This window comes from Morone saxatilis, unplaced genomic scaffold, assembly GCF_004916995.1.
Source record: "Morone saxatilis isolate NCDOM2014 unplaced genomic scaffold, NCSU_SB_2.0 Contig6, whole genome shotgun sequence".
NCBI classification, from domain to species: domain Eukaryota; kingdom Metazoa; phylum Chordata; class Actinopteri; family Moronidae; genus Morone; species Morone saxatilis.
In genome coordinates this window covers 11,057,173-11,073,454 of record NW_023340206.1, presented here as the reverse complement: position 1 = coordinate 11,073,454, position 16,282 = coordinate 11,057,173, and the positions used below count along the sequence as shown (strand labels likewise).

Genomic DNA, 16,282 nt, shown 5'->3' with positions numbered 1-16,282 from the left:
AGGAAACTGTTTACTGAGCTAATGAATCAAGTGAAAGGTCGGCAAATTTCTCCATAAGACTGCATGGGATCGGTTTTTGCCCCCTGCTGGGCATTACATATAATGCAGGTTTAAGACACTGTAGACCAGTTTAGCATTGCACATTACAAATATTTCAACCAAACCCCTTTTAATCCTGTCATATTGTTGAGGGTTTAGAATGTGCTACTTTTTTAAAATACCCAACCGGTTTCTGTGCAGCTGCAGACGAGAAGAAAGCGGAAAACTGCAAGGTCGATGGGGAGATCTACCATCACAACGACATCTGGAAACCACAGCCCTGTCACGTGTGCGTCTGTGACAACGGCGTCGCCATCTGCGACGAGGTCCAGTGCGAATTGCTGACAAACTGCGAGAAGGTGGTCACACCAGAGGGAGAGTGCTGCCCTGTGTGTGACACTTTTGCCAGTGCCAGCAGGATGATAGGTGAGATGAATGTGTTATTCCACATCCAGCCACAAGATTGTCTTATTATTTTAGTAAGTTCTATATTCAAAGCTTATTTTACCTCAAGAGTACCTAGATGCAGACAAAATTGCGGACCAGGTTTACTTATGGTAGAAAACGTGGTGCCTTTACAGTACAAAAACACTATTTTATACTTTTATTCACTAATTTGGGGCATTGAATTTGATGAATTTATTATCACCCCTCAAAAATGAGGTTGGTTGTTGTTACTGTACAAAAACGTACTTACTTAATTACGTAATAAGTGTGTAAAGTCCTTAAACATCAACTTTGTCAAGTCCAATAGCTGTTTGTATCATATATTTAATGTTAACATTTAATCATTTATGTTTAGGAGGGTGTATCCCTGTGCAGATTAAGTTTAAATCTAATTAACTCTCTTTCTTTTGTTTCCCCAAAGAAATTCTGGGCTTCAAGGTAAGTCATGATTCATTCTGACATGGATTCACATCTAAAACAAATATAAAAGCTATAGTTATTATTTAAATTAAAACAATATGTTTCTTTTACAGGGACAGAAAGGTGAACCAGGTGATATCCCATATGTAAGTAATCTCACAAATGAAACTTAAATCTAATATTTTCTTTAATATTTCAGCTTAAAAGTCAGTTTATATCAACTGTTTTGATTTCTGGTTGTTTTTTCTTTTACTCTCAGGTGGTCGGGCACCCTGGACCTACAGGACCCTCGGTGGGTTTCAACTACTTTTACTCTGACTGTATGAGTTGATAATGTATGTATGGGGTTAAATAAAATACATTAAATGAGACACACAGAAGGCTTTAAGGAATCATCTCTCATGCACTAATTTGGACACCAGAGGGCGCCACCGTGCCATAATTGTGCTCACCTGGAGAACTGAAAAATGATGATTTAGTGCTAATAACTGCAGTATATGTCGATATTGTCTGCCGACCAGATTTTTAGGGAAGTTAGAGAAAATAAGAAAATGTATTGTTTTTTACATTTTATTCGCAAAGATTGGCCTATTTTTTTTATTATTTGAGTTTATCATGACTGTAATTGAATGTGTTTTTATAGCAGTCTGCTTTTAGGGTTGTATTCAGCAAATCTCATACAATATTTATCTCTTATATTTGTGGTTCAGGGTCCTCCTGGAGCTCAGGGACGCACTGGACCAAGAGGCTTTAAAGGCAGACGGGTAAGTCTGAATGGATAAATGCTCACCTGTAGTTTAGTATTATTACTTAATTATAATTAAGAGCGTGTTGTCTTTCATTAATCATATTTCACCATGCAGGGATTTCCGGGGCCTCCGGGATTTGACGGAGAGCCCGGTGTGCCAGGGAATCCGGGAGAGGCCGGACCCCCAGGCCATCCCACCCACCCTGGGGTGAGTTTTTCTCAGAGTCAGATAATGAAACCACTTCTCTTAAATGGTTTGGACACTTCTTTTCTAAACATTCATTTTGAAATCATTTTAGGGCAACTTAGTGTCACAGATCGCTTCAGGTTTCGGTGAGAAATCCAGTCTGGCCGGGATGGTCTCAGGATCAAGGGTGAGCCCTGTGAAACAATTCAGTAAAGTGTATATTTTACATATATTAAAGCTGGGATGTTTGCTATGACGTATAATTTAAACCACAGTGTGTCAAATGTTGCTCTTTCAGGGTGAACCGGGACCACGAGGACCTCCAGGGCCGCAGGGACAACCAGTAAGTTTTAGATTTTATTTACTGGATGTACACTGCACATTTAAATCCATAATTAATAAAAAAAGTGACATAATTAGTAAGATTAAGGATTGTTTTTGTTGCAATGAGTCATTATTTGGCTGAGGTTGAGTAACATAAATGTAGTATATAGTCTTATAACATAAGTGACTCCCCCCCCCTAGGGTCCAGCTGGTGGTCAGGGAATTCCAGGAGAGGCTGGAGATTCAGGACCAATGGTAGGAGCATTTCTCCATTATATATTTCATATCTGATGCTTTTCCTTGTATCCTTGTGATTTATTTTATTATTGATTTTCTATTATTATTTATTTAAATTGAACTGTGTGTCTGTTCTGTGTGTTTGTCCTCAGGGTGAGCCAGGTCATCGAGGACCAGATGGACCGCCAGGAAAACCTGGAGCTGATGTGAGTCAAGCACACATGAATCCTCCCTTTTTCAAGATGTTTTTGTTTTTTTTGTTGCATTTCCTTGCCAGTTTTGCCAATATACTGGCAGCAACTTTTATTATGACACCTAAAACTTTTACTTTGGCACCAGTGGTGCTGTAAACAATATTGAGGCACTGCGTCAAAGACGGAGACAGACGGCTTTTTGACAAAGTTAAACTAAAATATCCTTACTTGTTTTAATAAAAACTTAATAATATATATAACATTATAAAATGAAACCATAAATAAGACATTTTCCTGTACAGTTTGAATACGGAATGCAGAACTTTTGCTCATAATAAAGTATTTTTATAGTGTGTTATTGCTCTTGAGTGCTTCTCCCACCACTGGTTGGCTCCAGTTGTAGTCCATACTGTAGCAGTAGTGTCCTGTTATCGTTGTCAGTATTATCTGTAGTCATTTATCAGCAATCATCTTTTTAAGAACTGTTTTTTCATTTTTTCGGCTCAGGGAGAATCCGGACCTGCAGGTGCTACAGGAGAACCAGGATTTCCAGGATCTACGGTAAACTGTCGTCTCACACTAATTATTATATTATTAATAATAACCAAGCAACATAATCAAGCCCTGATGATACTTTATTCTGAATAGACACAAATCTGTCAGTTAGAACATGAGTTATATTAGGACTTGTACATCTAAGTGTGGAATTTATTTTAAATTATCAAAAGAAGATAACAAGTATAACCAGATATGTTGAGAGTGACATCTAGTGGCTCTCAGCTGACACAGCAGCTAGAAGTTTTATAGCTAAAGAGGAGGAGGTGGGGGAAACTTTCCAGAACCTCGAAAGGCAGGAAGAAACTACAAGAACAAGTGGAAGCTGGGAATTCAAATTGATTTGATTATTTCTTTTTAAATGCAGGGTGCGAGAGGATTCCCAGGACTTCCAGGTCATCCAGGACTGAAAGGTCACAAGGTCAGTCATACTGATACCTCTGAGCGCGTGCTTCACTGTGAGTGTGTCATGCTTTCATCAAGCACCTAACCTTGTGAATTCCTCCAACAGGGTCATGCCGGTCTTCTTGGGCCAAGAGGCGAGTCCGGATCGGCTGGAACCAAGGTATGAGTTTGTCAGCTGATCTTGTGGTTCTCAAAGTGGACGATTCTTCATATTAATAATATATTAGGACGATTATAACTCTCACTTACACTTGATTAAAAAAGTTCTGTCCATTGTTTGGATGGTTTGCATAATTGTGCAATAAACCCTTCTGTTTTAGAATAACTTTTAGGTTTTTGTTCTTTCTTTAAAAATGTATTTAACAAATCTTTAAGTCATACTGTGCTATATGGAACCACACACCAAAGGATCTTGGAGGAACCCTTTCTAATAAATTATAACTAACAAACAAAAGCCTAATCAAGATCAAATATGGCATTACACCACAACCTGCATTATATTAAGTGGTGGTGGAATATGAGTACATTTACGTAAGGACGTATTCCACCACTATTCAGAGAGAAATATTGTACTTTTCACTACTTGTACACTCTTTTTTATGTAATATGAAGTGCCAAAGTGACAAAAACAAGGATTGTGGAGGTGTCACTTTGGGTAATTGTGATGCCATTTCTCACTATAAAAATCAGAAAATTGTTAAAAAGGAGCTCCACCTCACCCAACTACAACAATAAAACCCTGCTTTATGTTAATGCAGAAAATAATAATCTAATGACGTAATTTATAATAAGTAAAGCAAGATTTTACTTGTAATTAAGTATGTTTTACAGGGTTTACTTAAGTAAAGGATCTGAATACTTGTCTGTGTCTTTGTGTTTTACAGGGTACATCTGGTACTCCAGGTCCAATGGGTGCTCCAGGTCCACTGGTAGGCAACACACACAGTAAACAGCTCACCAGTACATCTCATACAGAGTCATTCACACGCATACTGAGGCCCGTCTTCTGTTTCAGGGACCAGCGGGCATGCAGGGAGAAAGAGGCAGAGCTGGACCGTCCGGTCCCGTGGTAAGAAAAACCAGAACATCTTCATTTGTCGGAAAAAAAAAGAAAAAATGTCAAAAGGTGTTTCAGGTTTTAAAAATGTTTTTGCTTTTCCTCTTTTAGGGAAAACGTGGTGCAGCCGGCCATGTTGGAAAACCAGGGCCTCTGGTAAGGACTTACATTTAAAGAATAAATGCACTTTCTTTACACATATTGGCTCTTTCAAACAAAAACAAGCATTTCCAACTTTCCCACTACATGGATAGCAGCCAGAGAGGCACTGTTCACTCGTCCAAATATAATATATCCAATCTAAAACAACATACAGTCTCTTTTAGTTCTACTGCAATGGATTTAACCACATTTCCTTTAACTACAGGGTCCAATGGGAATCTCCGGAGTGCCAGGTTTTCCCGGTAGCCCAGGAATGAAGGTAAGATCGTTGGCAGTTTTGTTAAACAGCAGTAAATTAAGGATTTGGGAAGTTTTGTATCTTATTTAGTTTACTAGGAAATCTTGAATTGTGACAAACAGTACCTTAAAAAGTGTCAAGTAGTAAGTGATTATATAATCAGCAGAGGTAACTATAATCAGCTCAGATTACATTGGAAAACTGTGTATTTAGATTATAGACTCTGACTGGTCAACAGACTCGCCAGTGGACGGCTAACAACCAACATGGATTTAACTAACAAGTGATTTTATTCTGCTTTCTTAACTTAGTAGAACATGAGGCATTTGTTTTTATCACATTTAAATAATGCAAAGACCTTGAAGATCATCTTTAAAAGTTCTTGAATTTGCTCTGAATCTGCCCTCTGGTGCAGGGTGAAGCAGGGCCAACAGGGGTCAGAGGAAGTCAAGGACAGCAGGGACCCAGAGGGGATGGCGGTCGCGTAGGACCACCTGGACCGACAGGACAGCAGGTGTGTTACAGTTCCATCTTTTTTCATTGTCTTTTTGGGAAAGTGAGGACAACCTGTTGAACTGTATTAGGCTCTGGATTAATTGTTACTTTATATTTTTGAACAGGGTGCTGAGGGGACTGATGGAGCTCCAGGCGCCCGTGGCCAAAGCGTAAGTGTAGCTGCAGAAGTTATGGAGTTTATTTTGTCTGTAAACCTGTCGTCAACTTAATTAAATCTGTTACTGCTCCTTTTCCTTCCCAGGGTATCGCAGGTGTCGTAGGTCCAGCAGGGATGTTGGGCCCGCCCGGTCCCCCCGGACCCCAGGGAACTACAGGAGCACCAGGACCAAAGGGCCAATTGGTACGAGCTCATTTTCTTTGAAGAATATCTTACTAGCCCTCTTTAAATATATGTTTGTAACTCAGATAATCTAATGCACCCGGGAGCTTTAAAGGTGACCTGATCGTCTTTTACAGGGCGATGTCGGCGTGCCTGGATTCAAAGGAGAAGCTGGATTCAAGGGAGAAAGAGTACGCTGGGAAAAAACCCTGAAATAAAGACCCTAAAGGTTCATTTTTAGTGTGTTTTTTTGGTGATGATTAATTGATTATTGATTGCTGGCTCATGTTAGGGCGACCATGGAATTCCGGGTCCGATTGGCCCGATGGGAGAGGACGGGAAGCGTGGACCTCGTGGTGATGCTGGATCCATCGGGTCTCAAGGACCTCCAGGAGAGACAGTAAGTTTACTTCATCTTAAAGGATTATTTTAAACAATGATCTCAGGAGTCCGATCTGGAAACAGCAGATTTTAGAAGTATGGTTAATTTGTTCCAGGGAGCTCCAGGAAATAGAGGTTTCCCAGGTGCAGACGGTTTACCAGGCCAGAAGGTGAGTTGACTTCACATTAAAATACATCTAATGGCAGAATTTAACTTCTGTTCTTCTGATTATCATCAAGAGTTTCTGTGTTTTTGAATGTTTGATGTTTTGGCTTAACAGGGAGCGCAGGGTGAAAGAGGAGTGCCAGGGTCGCTTGGTGCCAAAGGTTTACCTGGAGATCCAGGACGTAATGGAGAGCCAGGTTTAACCGGAGCTCGGGTAAAGCAGACACAGCTACATATCCAATGTTTATGTTTTGAAGTAATTCAAACATGATTGCAGCATTGCAGAGGGTTTATTTCTTAATACTTGCTCCATTTTTGCTGTGTTTGTAGCTTTTAGAGCATCTACGGACAAACAAACATATTTTGTGTCTTATTCCACAGGGTCTGACCGGACTTATTGGCGCACCGGGAGCAGAAGGAAAGCAAGGACCAGTAGTACGCAAAACGTTTTATTTTCATCACTCATCAGAGTTTCACTGCTTATCAAAACAACTATAGAAGACTTCCCCAAACACTGGAGTACAGTGTGGACAGTAGATGTGTTAACATTTCTCTTTCTGGTCTTTCCAGGGCTTAGCAGGAGAGGATGGCAAACCAGGCCCAGCTGGTTCTACTGGAGGTAGAGGTTTAGCTGGAGCGATGGGCCTGCCAGGACCAAAAGGCTTCGCTGTCAGTGTGACTTTTTTTTTATGTTTGTTTGTAGTTGTTGTTTTTATGTAACCTGCCGTTCTGCTTAGTTTGCTGAAGTTACTGGAGTAAATCCAACTTAAATTCACTACAGGGAGTATTAACTGGTAGTACTGATGCCTCTATATGACCTACATAAAAAACAAAACAATCAGCAACTAGACTATTTCTGTATAGTTATTCTTAATGCCTGCCACTGGGTCGAATTCAATCAGATTCCTCTCGAAATCCGCGATTTGAGGCGGTGGAAACACTACCGCTTTTGTCCACAGGGGCCGCTAGAATCAACACAAAATGTGTTAATTGTTGCTGCTTAAAGTGAACACATGATTTAAAGTAAATTATGTGAAATTGTTAGGTTGGATGTTGAAATGCAAGGAATAGGAAAAGAGAATACGTTAAATATTAATTGATTAATTAATTAATTTCAAGAAATACAGAGTACAGATAAAAAATAATTGCCAGTACAACATATGATGACGTTCCTGTGTTCCTGTCGATTTTCAGGGTGATGCTGGGAAGATTGGAGAGGCTGGCACCCCCGGTCCTCCAGGTCAAAGGGCAAGTAATCTTCACTACTGATATAATATAATTTATACTTAATACTAAATTATACATACATCAATACTTAGCATACTGATAGATACTGTATCTGTCTTCTAGGGGCCAAATGGAAAGGACGGAGAGGAAGGCGCTGCCGGTCCAACCGGTCCAGCTGTGAGCATCTAATATCATCATCATCATCATAATCAACAATAACATTAGTGATCATGTTATATTCTATCTGCTTTTCTCTAGGGTCCTGCAGGAAAGAGAGGTGAGCAGGGGCCACAAGGACTGAATGGTTTCCAGGTACACATAATTATAAAAGATATACATTTTGCCTACCAGAATTTTATTACTGAAGTATATTTTTTACACTGTATTTGATATATGAGGTAAAAATTATCCATTTATCTGCAATTTGATTAGTTTGATGTCCCATTTTTATCTCTGTCCAACATAATTCATTATCCAGTGATGCTTTCTCTTGCTAGCTGAAGAAGAAAACAATATGTGGTTATTATTGTCCATTATTGTTATTTGCATTAAATAAAAATTGCTTTCGTGTCTTTTAGGGTTTGCCCGGAATGCCAGGCCCACCTGGAGAGTCAGGAAAACCAGGTGACGAGGTACGACAAAATTTAACTTTAATGATTATTAAAGAGATTATTTTTAATGCTAACAGTCAAATTCTTTTTAATTAATCCCTCAAACTATATTTCAAGATGTTCTCCAGTTTTTCTTCATCGTACATGAAACAGTGTTTGGTTTTTTCCAGGGTATTGCTGGAGAGGCTGGGGCTGCTGGAGGTACAGGTCCAAGGGTAAGTCCGTTTGTATCTGTATGAATTACTGTTCTCACCCCGGATTAAAGGCGTCAACTTTCAGTCACAAGTCAATACATTTCATTATTTAGTACAATCAGTCTTCATCCTCTGGTTGTTCTTGCAGGGAGAAAGAGGTCCTCCAGGAGAGAGAGGTGAAATTGGACCCAATGGGCTGCAGGGACCCAAAGGTAGTCCAGGTGGACCAGGATCAGATGGGCCAAAGGTATTGTAACCAAAAAACCACTGATAGTGACACTGATGTTTTCAACTTGTTGCATGTAATTCTTGATGCATTTTTGGAACATTTTAGGGTAGCGCTGGTCCAGCGGGTGGTGTTGGAGAGCCAGGAGGTCCAGGACTTCAGGGAATGCCAGGAGAGAGAGGCATATCAGGACCTTCAGGCCCAAAGGGAGATGCAGTAAGTACAAGAACACGGTTACATCAGATTTCTCCACTAACGAGACCCTCAGTACAGGAATATATCTGCAGTTGATGCGACATTTCCTGTCATTATATGTTTAGTCTAAGCAAGATCTGTGGGGGTGGTCAAAAGTAATTCTGGGAAATGTAAGAAATTACTAAGAGGAAATCCTTGTTAAAGGAAGTTGAACCTGAGCCACTGATGAGGCTAATTTCTTCTAACAGGGCTCTGTTGGAGAGAAAGGACCCGAGGGTAAAGCCGGAGCCGACGGTGCACGGGTGAGTCGTCTCAACAGGATGGTCAGGACATAAACGATACAGCAGAGTCCTCAGAGGAAGAGGAAATAGGTGGCAAAATATTTTTCCTGATGGCACAAAGATTGGAAACATAACCACTGTTAAACCATCAGTGGCTGACGATCTTACGAATTTTCTTTTGTCTAATATGATATGTCTAATATGATATTCTAATAGCATTTTTCATTTTATTAAAGGGGCTTCCTGGTGCTGTCGGACCTGTTGGTTCCGGTGGACCCAACGGAGAGAAGGTGAGCTCAAAAGCAAAAATCCAAGCAAAAAACGTGAATGGTCATATCCATGTAGTTGGCCCAAATCATCAAGTTTCTAAAAAAACACACTATAAATGACACAATATTGGTAATATTTGACTGAAGTGAGTAGTGGGCACAGAATTAAGAAAGAACAGACTAGGTATGAGATCTTAATGAGGTAAAGAGCAAATAATAATGAGCATTTTGTTGCAAAACCATGTAAATAAATCCACTTTCCATTTAGAATGAAAATTTTATCCATTGAAATTTGGAGCATTGAATATGATCATGATCTCTTGAGCTAACCTTGTAAAACCTTAAATCCGTACAATCCTGTTGATTCTGGTTTCTGGTTTCATTGTTATGTTTTAAGAGATTTTAAGGTTTGACTGTTCCTTTATTTCAGGGTGAAACCGGCCCACAAGGACCTACAGGACGCCGAGGCACAAGAGGAACTCCTGTCAGTACAACATTTTATTTTACAACTGACATTAAATTGAGCAGAAATGTGGTTTTCTTTGAATTTCTTCTTGATTAAGTGTGTATTTGTGTGTGTGTGGCGATATTAACAGGGTTCTACTGGTGAGCCTGGTCCAACTGGTGCTGTTGGCTTCCCTGGACCTTCTGTAAGTGAAAGACCGCTAAAACGTGGCAGTCATGTCCAAAATAAGCCAGTGAATAAACCGATAAAGGCTCGATTTCAAACTAAACTCATTTCATCTGTTTTTCCCAGGGTCCTGATGGTCAGCCCGGGGTCAAAGGTGAAACAGGTGAGCCAGGCCAGCGGGGAGAAGGAGGAGCACCTGGACCACAGGGGATGGCTGGGAAACCAGGAGGACAGGTACACGTCTGACACACGAAGGGACACATGTCTTAATCCAGTAATAGAGGTATCTGTGAAGCTTCTAGAGAACTTAAAAGAACACAGATTATATTTTTTGGTGTCTGGTCTGAAACCATGTTAAACATGTTAGTTTTAGCACCTAATTTAGTTTCATTCTTAGTTTTACTATGGTTACAGGTGTTGTTCTCATCTCTCTCCCAATTGTTCTTGCTCACCATATACAACAAATATTTTTGTAGTTTTGATGATGAAAATAACACTGCTACTCATGTGTGTGTGTTTCCAGGGACCTGTTGGTGTGACTGGACTGAAAGGTGGCAGAGGAACGCAGGGTCAAACGGTAAGTTAGGCTCCGTATTTTGATTCTTTGTAACTTCAGTATTTTGTGTCAAGAGTGCTTTGTAGCAAGTAGTGATATACAAGCATTATTATCATAATTATCTTTAAAGTACACCTTACCACAAGTGTTTTCTCCCCACAGGGCGCTCCTGGTTTTCCTGGGTTGCCGGGAGGAGTTGGACCAGCCGGTGCTCTTGTGAGTTACATTATAAAACTTAAATTACTGGAGCTTCAATATTTAATATTAATATTGATCAATCATGTGGCCAAAATGATAAAGTACAGCTGGAGAATTAAAAGGATTAGGATCAGGAAGGATTTCAATATGGTTTTTCGTGTGACATCCTTTTATTTCATGAATTGCCACAGACACAAAGTGTTTTTAGTTTATAAGCTTTAGTTTAAACCCTCCAGTTTCAACTATAAATTGAGTAAAAAAGCATGAAAAAAAGCCTTTTACTACTGTTTCAATCTCATACCTGCAGTGGATTTGTTAAGTTACATTATGGTTCCAAAATCTGGACTGAGGAGAGATCATGTGTGTGTTTCAGGGTGCTGTAGGCGCAGACGGGCCTATAGGCGCTCCAGGAAAGCAGGGCCCTGCTGGGATTCGAGGAGAGAACGGAGCTCCAGGACATCAAGGAGAGAGGGGACCTTCAGGCCCACCAGGCAGCCCTGGAGAGAAGGGAGACTCTGGAGAGGACGGTCCTGCGGTAAGACGCAGGGAGGAGCTCACTTAAGCATTCATCTCAGCCTGTGCTGCACACAAATAAATCACTTGCTTGTCTGTCTAACTCTGTCTTGTGTTCCTCTGCCAGGGGCCCGATGGACCTCCAGGACCTGCCGGCACTGCAGGACAGCGAGGAATTGTGGGTCAGCCTGGACTCAGAGGAGAGAGAGGCATGCTCGGACTGCCAGGTCCTGCTGTATGTATTCCTTCTGTTCATTGTCTAAACTACGCAAAGCCAAACTACGTCTCGCTAGTGTTCTCATAACTCTTTAAAACTGATTGAATAATTGTTTCAAACTGTGGATTTCTTTATTTCTCAGGGTCCACCAGGAAAACCCGGCGGACCTGGAACTCAGGGCAGCAAAGGGCCTGCTGGTGGAGTTGGTTTACCGGGAGCCACCGGGCCAAGAGGGGACGCCGGACCTGAGGTTCCCCCTGTCCATCTCATTGCTCGTTTCAAAACGAGTATCTCAGAAATTGCATTTATGTGTTAGATTTTTTTTGGCCTGCTTGATTATGAAACGATATTATGGTCTTTATACAGCAACAACACTTAATACTACACACAAACTTAACATAGAAAACTTAACAATACTGTGGATGCCTAATTGAAACCACCTGTTCTGTAACAGTATAATATCATTTTCAGGGTATCGCTGGAGCAGAGGGTTCTCCTGGCAAGGATGGTCTCATAGGAGAAAGGGTAACATTAAATACATGGTGTTGTTCTTCCAAATACTGGATTGGATGTGCTGTGCATGCTGTGTGTGCTAACTCCTGGTGTGTGCCTTTGTTTCCAGGGAGACAGGGGTAATCCCGGTCAAGAGGGTTTGGCGGGTGTTATGGGGTCTCCAGGTACTGAGGGTCCTGTGGGACTGACGGGCGGTCCGGGACAAAGAGGCGATAATGTGAGATTCACAAACATAACAACATTTTAATTTAATATGCTACATCTGTCAATCACATATTAATAATAATCTGTAAATCCCATCACAAGTACAAAGTCTGCTCTCCTATCTTGCTTTGAGTTTAGGGTGCCAGAGGCCCCGCTGGACCCCCAGGAGCAGCTGGTGTACGGGGGAAAGCGGTAAGAAAACACAATTTTTCAAGTTTTAAGTGTAAAACAGTGTTTTCCAATGATGTGTTGAATTATCACACTGTGTCTAATTTCAGGGCCCTCAAGGACCACAGGGAGAGAAAGGAGCAGTTGGAGAACAAGGAGAGAGGGGTCAGAAAGGACACAGAGGTTTCACCGGGCTCCACGGTTTGCCAGGAACAACTGTAAGCAAAATGTTTATGACTCAGAAACTCTCTATATAACAAATATCTCTCTATATACTTCAGATACTAATATTTCTAATGTTAAAGAATTGGTGTTAACTGCAATTTGCAACTCATCTCATGCTCATGCTGATATTACTGGTCTTCTTTTCTATTTCAGGGCGCCACAGGAGAGCCAGGTGCTATAGGTATAGTTGGACCAGCTGGGCAGAGGGTAAGTGTATACTGTAGTAGCACCATGCAGATTTTTTGTTTTGTTTTTGAACAGGGGAACTGAAGACGTGTGCAGCTTTGCCTTTGTTTTACACTGTAAATCTCTCACTGTTTTACAGGGTCCTCCAGGAGTGACGGGTCCACCTGGAAAGGAGGGAAACATCGGTCAGCCTGGACCAATGGGCGCTCCTGGAAGCAGAGGGTCCAGTGGGGACCTCGGGGAACAGGTGACACGAGATTGCCTTTTTACTTGATTATATTTAAAACAATCAGCTTACTGGTATTATCCCGTCACATCAGTAAAACTGACTGGGATAAGTTAATTGGAGTGACGTGGCAATGATACTGCAAATATAACCCATATATTTAAAATCCTTTCTACAGCCTGGAAAAAAGAGTTCTGTTCATTGGTTTTTACAAATATTAATCTTGTTTTTTCATAATTATCTTTCCTTTGTCAGGGTCCACAAGGAGAACCCGGCCCACCCGGTCCTCCAGGCCCCCCAGGACCTCCCACCGCGGCTGTGGAAGACCTCTTCGTTGCCTCTTACGATTATGATGGGAACGGCGGCGTGCCAGAGGCTGTGGAATTCTTCGAGGATGAAATGGCGGCTGATCCTCCTCCGCCACCAGAGATCAACAAGGATGAAGCCCTTCCCAATAAGAACGAGGCAGTCCTGCGCGCAGACACCGGAGTCCACGCCACGCTGAAGACCCTCAGCGGACATCTGCAGAACCTCCGCAGTCCTGACGGCAGCAAGATGAACCCTGCGAAAACCTGCCAAGACATCATGCAGTGCTACCCTCAGAAAAAGAGCGGTGAGGGTCTTGTTTTTATACTTTTTTCTTTATTACTTTATCAGTGTAACTCCTTTCATTCATTTTGCTTGTACCTTTGACACAGGTGAGTACTGGATTGATCCAAATCAAGGAAGCACAAAGGATGCCATCAAGGTTTTCTGTAATATGGAAAGTGGTGAAACCTGCATCTCTGCCAATCCGGCCAACATTCCCAACAAAGCCTGGTGGACAAAATCCACTCCCAGCCCCAACAAACCCGTCTGGTTTGGAGCAGACATCAGTGGAACTAGAGTAAGAAATCAAGAAACATGCATTTTGTGGAAAGTACATAATGCCCCTCGATGTAATCGCGTCAAATTCACATCTAATTTCAGTTCCGTTATGGAAATGATGAGGAGCAGCCAAACGCCGTGGCGGTTCAGCTGAAGCTGCTGCAGCTTTTGTCCAAGGAGTCGCACCAGAGCATCACCTACCACTGCAGGAACAGCGTGGCTTACAAAGACGAGAAGAGCAGCAGCCTGAAGAAAGCTCTGGTCCTCAGAGGCTTCAACGGCCAGGAGCTGAGAGCGCAGGGAACCAACCGCCTCCGATACAGTGTCATCGAGGACGGCTGCTCAGTAAGTCGTGACAGAATATCTAGATTTGACCAAAAGCGATCGGAAGACGCTTTTACTGATTTATCTGTCTTTTTTCTCCATCAGACATCAAACGGAGAGTGGGGCAAGACAGTGATTGAGTACAGGACTCAAACTGCAGCCAGGCTGCCCGTGGTGGACTTGGCCCCCATGGACATTGGAAAGGCTGATCAGGAGTTTGGCTTGGACATCGGCCCCGTGTGCTTCTCATAAAACACAATGCAAAGATGGACAGAAATAGCCCTTTTTAGAGGAGTAACATCATCACCAGAAATTATAGTATAAGGACTCCTCTTTGTGTGAGCGTACGAGTCGATGAAGGTTAGATGTTTTATTGCTGCCATTCTTCACACGTGGCTGCATTTCCCATAAGCTGTTGAAGTACAGTGTACTTGCTGTGTCCGCTGAGTGGTAGGGCGCTGACATAATTTATTCAATCAATAAATTTACAATCTAGAGCACAGTACTCTACGGGGAAATGCATGTGGGTGGAAAAAATAGTAAAGGTAAAAGTCTGAGGTGCTACCATGAAACCTAATAAAAAACAAAGTGAGTTTTAAGATGGATTGTAAACTTGCATAAACTGGAAAAAACAGCCAATAATGTTAAAGCTTTAAGAGATGTGGTGTCTTTATTGGAAGGTTAGAGCTTAAGAACTGAAGGTTTATAGTGAATTTCATTTGGCTTTTTTCCAGTAAATGCACGTCCACAGGCCTGGATAGGGCGAGAGTTGATATAGCAATGACTGTAGTTCTTACTTTTAATGGAATAAAAGATAAAAATCTTGAACCTAAATTATTAAGTTCTGTGCAGGAACTCATTTACTCTTTCAACAGAAAACCTTTGTATCTCCTTTTAAAACTTCTGTAAATGCAACATATGACTGTAAATTACAAATTATTTGTTTGTTGTTGACTATGGATGTGGAATAAATGTATTTCTTTGGAATGACTGTGCTCTTCCCCCCAAAAAAAAGAAAAGCCAAAGCAAAGAAAAGTTGAATAAACACTCGGTTCCTCCTCATGAACAGCAAGATTTTGCTTTGAAAATGAGTTTAAATGAGAAATGAAATTAAACCATCTCACCACTAGAGGGAGACAATGCTTTTCCTCACAGTCATCAAATCACTGTTAATTGCCCTCACCTGACATGTATCTCATGATAAATTCATACAAACTGAAGTGTCAGCTTACATTTCACACACTGATTTATCTGTAACCACCCTGTATTAGAGCTTTATATCTGGAAATATAACAACACACTAGTTTAGTGATGTACAAAAGCCACAATTTCAGCTTGAAAAGGTGTCCTGGCTGCATGTTTTCCCAACACCATTCCAATGTGTGTGCATGCGTATGAGTGTGTGAGCAAATAAGACGAAAAAGGAGGGAGAGAGAGGGAAAGAGAAAAGGCGTTCTTACAGGAAGAAAAAGAGCCAAAGTTCAGGCAGCACATGTTTCTGGGTCGACCTCTCCTCTCTGTGCTCGGTGAAAGACGTGACACTCTCACCGTTTCCTGCAGCCCAGGCTCGCTCCACATCTGTCGAGGTGGTCATTTTTAGCCAGGTTCTATTTTCATTACGAGGATGGAAAGTTTTAGGTAAAAGTGGTGCTGAAGGAATCTAAACTGTACTTTTCTGTGAGCTCTTCGCTTTTTACTTCACACTGTTGCACTTTTTAACAAGACTTTATCATAGCAAGCTGCTCAGTTGGGGACAATAGTGTCAAGATCAACACTAAAGCTAAATGGGCAGGGGTTCTTATGTTGCTCAAGGCGATTTATAGATCAAAGGCCAAAAACTTTAAACCCCAGAATTCCCTTGTGTACCTTAAACACCTTTAACTTTTTCCCTGCAAGTCAAGTCTTGTTAAAATGATAATAATATGTTTTCATAGTTTACTGCAGAAAATTTAAGACATGATAACATATAAATGACGAGACAGAGTCCCAGATGTGAACAACTAGCAGATGTGGACAATTAGTAAAGAATGTCAGTATTCTGAGAAAGGGAATAATA

At 41.3% G+C, this 16,282-nt stretch overlaps 1 protein-coding gene across 1 annotated transcript in view; it reads left to right on the top strand.

Moving 5' to 3' along the window:
- The window catches only part of col5a2b (collagen, type V, alpha 2b), a 27,578-nt gene extending 12,365 nt beyond the window's left edge, over positions 1-15,213 (top strand). The window contains exons 3-55 of the mRNA XM_035677895.1: positions 241-465; positions 908-924; positions 1,020-1,052; positions 1,166-1,198; positions 1,617-1,670; positions 1,770-1,862; positions 1,954-2,028; positions 2,140-2,184; positions 2,367-2,420; positions 2,555-2,608; positions 3,104-3,157; positions 3,519-3,572; positions 3,663-3,716; positions 4,441-4,485; positions 4,572-4,625; positions 4,725-4,769; positions 4,981-5,034; positions 5,429-5,527; positions 5,634-5,678; positions 5,771-5,869; positions 5,986-6,039; positions 6,141-6,248; positions 6,346-6,399; positions 6,511-6,609; positions 6,777-6,830; positions 6,966-7,064; positions 7,590-7,643; positions 7,746-7,799; positions 7,881-7,934; positions 8,201-8,254; positions 8,404-8,448; positions 8,576-8,674; positions 8,762-8,869; positions 9,097-9,150; positions 9,366-9,419; positions 9,829-9,882; positions 9,995-10,048; positions 10,156-10,263; positions 10,553-10,606; positions 10,748-10,801; positions 11,157-11,318; positions 11,424-11,531; positions 11,656-11,763; positions 11,985-12,038; positions 12,136-12,243; positions 12,369-12,422; positions 12,509-12,616; positions 12,777-12,830; positions 12,949-13,056; positions 13,291-13,648; positions 13,734-13,921; positions 14,005-14,247; positions 14,332-15,213. Of these exons, the coding sequence (XP_035533788.1) occupies positions 241-465; positions 908-924; positions 1,020-1,052; positions 1,166-1,198; positions 1,617-1,670; positions 1,770-1,862; positions 1,954-2,028; positions 2,140-2,184; positions 2,367-2,420; positions 2,555-2,608; positions 3,104-3,157; positions 3,519-3,572; positions 3,663-3,716; positions 4,441-4,485; positions 4,572-4,625; positions 4,725-4,769; positions 4,981-5,034; positions 5,429-5,527; positions 5,634-5,678; positions 5,771-5,869; positions 5,986-6,039; positions 6,141-6,248; positions 6,346-6,399; positions 6,511-6,609; positions 6,777-6,830; positions 6,966-7,064; positions 7,590-7,643; positions 7,746-7,799; positions 7,881-7,934; positions 8,201-8,254; positions 8,404-8,448; positions 8,576-8,674; positions 8,762-8,869; positions 9,097-9,150; positions 9,366-9,419; positions 9,829-9,882; positions 9,995-10,048; positions 10,156-10,263; positions 10,553-10,606; positions 10,748-10,801; positions 11,157-11,318; positions 11,424-11,531; positions 11,656-11,763; positions 11,985-12,038; positions 12,136-12,243; positions 12,369-12,422; positions 12,509-12,616; positions 12,777-12,830; positions 12,949-13,056; positions 13,291-13,648; positions 13,734-13,921; positions 14,005-14,247; positions 14,332-14,478 (4,454 nt within the window). The 3' untranslated portion in view covers positions 14,479-15,213. The remainder of the gene's footprint in view (positions 1-240; positions 466-907; positions 925-1,019; positions 1,053-1,165; positions 1,199-1,616; positions 1,671-1,769; positions 1,863-1,953; positions 2,029-2,139; positions 2,185-2,366; positions 2,421-2,554; positions 2,609-3,103; positions 3,158-3,518; positions 3,573-3,662; positions 3,717-4,440; positions 4,486-4,571; positions 4,626-4,724; positions 4,770-4,980; positions 5,035-5,428; positions 5,528-5,633; positions 5,679-5,770; positions 5,870-5,985; positions 6,040-6,140; positions 6,249-6,345; positions 6,400-6,510; positions 6,610-6,776; positions 6,831-6,965; positions 7,065-7,589; positions 7,644-7,745; positions 7,800-7,880; positions 7,935-8,200; positions 8,255-8,403; positions 8,449-8,575; positions 8,675-8,761; positions 8,870-9,096; positions 9,151-9,365; positions 9,420-9,828; positions 9,883-9,994; positions 10,049-10,155; positions 10,264-10,552; positions 10,607-10,747; positions 10,802-11,156; positions 11,319-11,423; positions 11,532-11,655; positions 11,764-11,984; positions 12,039-12,135; positions 12,244-12,368; positions 12,423-12,508; positions 12,617-12,776; positions 12,831-12,948; positions 13,057-13,290; positions 13,649-13,733; positions 13,922-14,004; positions 14,248-14,331) is intronic.
- Positions 15,214-16,282: the final 1,069 nt, after the last annotated feature.